The sequence below is a fragment of the Sinocyclocheilus rhinocerous genome, unplaced genomic scaffold (genome assembly GCF_001515625.1).
Source record: "Sinocyclocheilus rhinocerous isolate Xijiao unplaced genomic scaffold, SAMN03320098_v1.1 scaffold1102, whole genome shotgun sequence".
NCBI lineage: Eukaryota > Metazoa > Chordata > Actinopteri > Cypriniformes > Cyprinidae > Sinocyclocheilus > Sinocyclocheilus rhinocerous.
This window is the reverse complement of record NW_015640208.1, coordinates 51,641-57,713: the sequence shown is the minus strand read 5'-3', so window position 1 is coordinate 57,713 and position 6,073 is coordinate 51,641. Positions and strand designations below refer to the sequence as shown.

Here is a 6,073-nt window from a genome sequence, read left to right as displayed (position 1 = left end):
TACAGGCCCGTTTAAAGTTTGCCAAAGAACATCAAAATGATTCCGAGAATGCTTGAGAGAAAGTGCTGTGGTCAGATGAGACCAAAATTGAGCTCTTTGGCATTAACTCGACTCGCCGTGTTTGGAGGGAGAGACATGCTGACTATGACCCCAAGAACACCATCCCTACAGTCAAGCACGGAGGTGGAAACATTATGCTTTGGGGCTGTTTTTCTGCTAAGGGTACAGGCCGACTTCACCACATTGAGGGGCAAATGGACGGGGCCATGTACTGTAAAATCTTGGACGAGAACCTCAGCCAGAACACTGAAGATGGGTCATGGATGGGTCTTCCAGCATAACAATGACCCAAAACATACAGCCAAGGCAACAAAGGAGTGGCTCAAGAAGAAGCACATTAAGGTCATGGAGTGGCCTAGCCAGTCTCCAGACCTCAATCCTATAGAAAATCTGCGGAGGGAGCTGAAACTTCGAGTTGCCAAACAACAGCCAAGAAACCTGAAGGATTTAGAGAGGATCTGTGAAGAGGAGTGGACCAAAATCCCTCCTGAGATGTGTGCAAACCTGGTGACCAGCTACAAAAAATGTCTGTCTTCTGTGCTTGCTAACAAGGGTTTCTCCACCAAGTACTAAGTCATGTTTTGCTTGGGGATAAAATACTTATTTCACTCACTGAATTGCAAATCGATTTCTAACCTTTTATATAATGTGTTTTTTCTAGACAAAATCAGCAGGGGATCAAATAAATATTTTCCCCACTGTATAACTTCAGGTTTGCACCAGGTTTGGGTTTCCGTTTAATTTTGAGAAACTTGTTGCCTTTTAAAACCACACAGAGGGTTTGGATTACTGTGCATTGGAACTCTGGTAAATTGGTTAAAACGGTTGCTGTTTAATGGAATATCACTCACCAAGATCATAATCTGTCAATCCCAGTCACCATCACACATTTGACCAAACTACTTAACCTCAGATTGGTACAGGAACTCTATCCCTGCAGGTAGTGAACCGTCACAGATGAAAAGCATCTGTAAATAGTAAGCGACACCGTAATGCATCTATGGATCAGTGCTCATGTGGTAGTAATTTGCGAGGGTGGGTGTCTGGTCCAGGGCTCCTCTACTGTCACTGAAAGTATTTTGCATGAACTCAAAGAACTGCAAGTGAGCCAGAGCATGTTGTCAGACGTCCTGAATGCTTCCTAAATGTGCTGCATATTTGACCAAGAGTGGCTTTAATATGGTCTGAAAGATAATGGCATAGCACCAGATTACATTTAGACATGTAATGTGACAACGTATGCGTTGAGGAATGCCGTTAAAGCGATTTACAAGCCACAGAGGCTTTGGCATCAAAGGCACTTGTGAGAGATGGACATGGAGAGAAAAATAGGAAGCACCTTTTCTTACTCGTTTCCCTGGTCTTATTTGGCAAATCATTCAACCAAAACATTTTTGGTTTTCTTTTTTCTTTATATTTTTTTATAACAACTGACTGAAATACAGTACAGTGTTTTTGGCAACCCAAGTTCTCCCGCTTCGTCATTTGACCTGGTGTAGAATGTGGATCATAAATGTGCTTTTTTTTCTAATAGAAGGAGACTCTTTTTGCGGTTTTTATTGAATTGGTGCATGGAGAACATCTGTCAAACATCTTGGTGCCCCAATAAGTGTCTGGACACTTCAGCCAGTGTTAAAAATGTCTGAATGCCATTGCCTTGAATACAGAATATTAAAGCAAGTGTCATATATGAACTAACTTTTTGAAGACATTTTTGCAATGACTTGGATGTGGCAGTGATTTTTTGATGGATGTTCGAAGCCTCCGATTCAAACAAGTGTCCCAGCAGAGTTTACCACAAGTGTATTAGATGCCTCTTGGTTTATATTTAGTTCTCTAATGCCATGATATGTGTACTTATTTTAACCTGGCTTCAGTGTCCAACTACTTTGTGGGGCAACTGTAGGCCAGAGTATACTGTAGGATTGACTCCCATTTGTAACAATTAATACAAATTGCATTTTGAGCTCATGTGAACTATTTTGTGCTGTGTGTTTTTGTTTATTGCAGGCATACACGAGTCAGTTTGTGGCTCTCATCATGTTTGCCCTGCTGATGTGCGATGACCGAATTTCAGTGCAGCCACGCAGACGAGAAATCATACAAGGCCTCAAAGTGTTGCCAGGTAAACACAAATACAGCTCTGTGTGTGTGAAAGTTTTAGAATTGTCTAGAATTCTGCAAGAACGGCAGCTAACATGTGATCCCAGTCATCAGTCACAATAATAAATTCAACAAATGAATTCAAAACTTCTGTTTTTGTGCACATGTGCTTTTTGTGTACATTTATGATGGTGGGACGTTGACGTCATAGAGCTCCATGTGCGTGTAAGTGTGTGCGCTCAGGGCTTGGTGTGCAGGGAGGAGCAGATGGCCTTGGCCAGCTCTCTCCGTCACTGTTGGAAGTCTTTATTGGACCGCAAGTCTCTGCTGGGGCGCCCTCCTTCCCCCATCTTTCTCCGCTTCTTGCTTACTCCCTCTGTGGAGTTTTCATTCTGCTTCCAAGCCAATGAGGTCAGGAATGTATTGGCAGCCAGTTACTGAAGTTCCCCCTGCACTCCAGCTCACTATTCATATGAAGAACTACTGATTCTGTCATTAATGCTAGCATGTTTTGTATTCTGTATTTGCAGTCTTTGGCTCAAAACGTATGTATGCAAGTAGATTAAATGTGTCATTGCCACACATGTACATGTTGTATTCTCAGTCTTGCCACAAGGGGTGCTGCAGCAGGCATCTGTTGTTTCTTTAAAGTTCAACTACTGTCGTGATGGAGCAGCAATTTGGAAATATTCTTGCTGAGCAAGTTAGTTAAACTGTTGACATGTTTTAACATCCAGTTTTATGCTACACACATTTTACACAAGTTAATTCGCCCCCTTTTGGTTTAAGTTTTAGTTGAGTGGGTTTTTAAAAAATACATGAAATGGCATTAATGATTAATTAATATAAATAAAAATTGCATTGATTATATAAATAACATAAATTAGAAAAATAAAATAAGTTAAATAAATAAATGACTATACAGCCGCAATCAAAATAATTTAACCTCCCAGAGACTTGAGTACTTTACAAATGCAAGCTTTTCTGAAGATCTAGAATTTTATAAAAAATTGCATTTATAACAGTTTATTGGCATATTAAAAGTGATAATGTCAATATAAAACGAATATTTGAGTTATAGGATTTTTTTTTTAATATAATTCAATTCAAGTTTATTTGTATAGCGCTTTTCACAATACAAATAATTGCAAAACAACTTTACAGCAAATTAAGTTTCTACGATATTTAGTAGTAGCTTATCAGTGGTGACTAACACAGCTATGTCGTTAGTTAAACTGTTGACATGTTTTAACATCCAGTTTTATGCTACACACATTTTACACAAGTTAATTCGCCCCCTTTTGGTTTAAGTTTTAGTTGAGTGGGTTTTTAAAAAATACATGAAATGGCATTAATGATTAATTAATATAAATAAAAATTGCATTGATTATATAAATAACATAAATTAGAAAAATAAAATAAGTTAAATAAATAAATGACTATACAGCCGCAATCAAAATAATTTAACCTCCCAGAGACTTGAGTACTTTACAAATGCAAGCTTTTCTGAAGATCTAGAATTTTATAAAAAATTGCATTTATAACAGTTTATTGGCATATTAAAAGTGATAATGTCAATATAAAACGAATATTTGAGTTATAGGATTTTTTTTTTAATATAATTCAATTCAAGTTTATTTGTATAGCGCTTTTCACAATACAAATAATTGCAAAACAACTTTACAGCAAATTAAGTTTCTACGATATTTAGTAGTAGCTTATCAGTGGTGACTAACACAGCTATGTCATAATTATTCAACCCCTATTCAACATTGCTGTTTTTAAGTCACTTATTTTTATAGTAGCGAACAAAATTGTCTTAAAACACAATTAAGCCTATAGCAACTCTATTAGAAAACAGGATTAGCTTGTGCTGTTACACATACATAAACTTAGCCCATTCATGTGCTGACGTGAGTAGCAAATATGGTAAAGTCAACAGAGCTCTCACAAAAGCTCTAGAGAAGAAATAGTTTTATTACATTAGAAAGTCTTTCCAAGTCACTAAAAGTTCCTAGAGACACAGCTGGCAGCCTCATTCCTTAGCTTAAAATGTGTTTAAGCCAAGAAAACCTTTGAGGGTGTTGAAGAAAAAGCACAGTATCATAAAATGTTGCTAGATGACCCGATGAAAGAAGGATAAAACATTTTAAATACAGAGTGTAAGAAAACACTAGACCAGTATGGCCTTCATGATGGCGAATCTTGCCGAATGCCACTCTTGACCAAGAAGAACAGAGTTCTGGAAGAATGTTTTACGTGACCAAACTGAAACTTTTTGGACCCACTGGATCTGCTGTATGGTGTAAAAAGGCAAGCTTATAAGCAGAAAACACCATCTCCATGGTCAAACATTGAGGTGGACCAGTCCTGCTATGGGGGGTGCTTTTCTGTTGCTGAAAGTGGAAATCTTGACTGCATGGAAATCATGGATTCATTGAAAAATCAGGCCATTTTGGCTTCAGTGCATAGACTGAAGCTTGATGATCCCTGGACTTTCCAGCAGGACAGGCATCCCAAAGTATGTACCCAAATCTACTTATGCTTGGTTCAGGGATCAGTCTTCAAATTTAAACCTCATTGAAATATTTGGTTGAATTTGACGAAAGCAGTGGCAATGGGAAAACCAAAAAGGACCAGTGATCTAGAAGCTTTAAGTGAGGAATGGGCCAAGATTGCAGTAGAGAGGTGATCGAAGCTTCTAAGCACTTACAAGCAGCGTTTATTGGAGCTTATAAAGAATAAAAGATTCTGCACCAAATGTAACTTTTGAGGGTTGGATAGTTTGGTACTTGTACAAATGTACAAATTCGACAATGTTGACCTTTTAGTCATGTCTTTCTCTAGATCTCATCAAGGAGGTGTTGAGCCTGGACGAGGAGATTCAGAAGTTGGCAGCTGAGCTGTATAAGCAGAAGAGTGTTCTCATCATGGGCCGAGGCTACCACTACGCCACCTGCCTGGAGGGTGCTTTGGTTAGACCACATGCCCTCTTCCCTTTTCCTTCATACATTAGTCAGTGGAAACCAAAACAGTTTACCACATTCTTCAAAATATCTATTTTGTTAAGCAAAATAAAGTAAGCCATACAGGTCTGGAACGATATGATGGTGATTTAAAAGACATTTTTCATTTTCAATTAACTTTCCCTTTAACTGAGTCTCCCAGGCAGCCCTCTAGTTCTGATTTGAGGTTAATTTACACTGATTGAAGCGGCTGTTTCACATTCAAGACCTGTACATTCAAGTCCTACAGGAGAGTAATAACAAGGAAGAAAATAAGGGACCCACTTTATATTAAGTGGCCTTAACTATGTACTTTTAAATGAATAATTTGGTACAATGCACTTATTGTGTACGTACATGTTTTTACATTGTACTTACATTTAAAAAATACCTGCATGTAATTACATCTGTAATTAATTTCTGTAATTACATTTATAATTACACATCCCTTACACCTTAACCCACCCTTAAACCTACCCATACCACCAAACCTGTCCCTAACTGCTTTATTTTGCCTGTTTTGTTTTTGCTTTGTTTTATTTTGTATTTTGTTTAATAGTTCCCATCTAGTCAGTCTTCCCAGGTAGCATGTTTAAAGCTTGTGTTTGGGTGTCATTTAGAAAATTAAGGAGATCACATACATGCATTCAGAGGGGATTTTGGCTGGAGAGCTGAAGCACGGGCCGCTGGCTCTAGTGGACAAACTCATGCCTGTCATAATGATCATCATGAGAGACCACACATACAACAAGTGCCAGAACGCACTGCAGCAGGTTGTGGCTAGACAGGTAAGAGCCATTCAAATGTCCACATTTACCATTACTAGATTTGCATGTCCTGACGGTAATGCTACTGCTTGTAAGATATAAAATAGTTTAAAATTCAGTGGTACAATGATTAGCGAT

At 38.2% G+C, this 6,073-nt stretch overlaps 1 protein-coding gene across 1 annotated transcript in view; it reads left to right on the top strand.

Moving 5' to 3' along the window:
- LOC107752562 (glutamine--fructose-6-phosphate aminotransferase [isomerizing] 1) overlaps positions 1-6,073 on the top strand; it is a 43,937-nt gene that overhangs the window by 30,914 nt on the left and 6,950 nt on the right. The window contains exons 14-16 of the mRNA XM_016568570.1: positions 2,071-2,185; positions 5,011-5,138; positions 5,789-5,956. Of these exons, the coding sequence (XP_016424056.1) occupies positions 2,071-2,185; positions 5,011-5,138; positions 5,789-5,956 (411 nt within the window). The remainder of the gene's footprint in view (positions 1-2,070; positions 2,186-5,010; positions 5,139-5,788; positions 5,957-6,073) is intronic.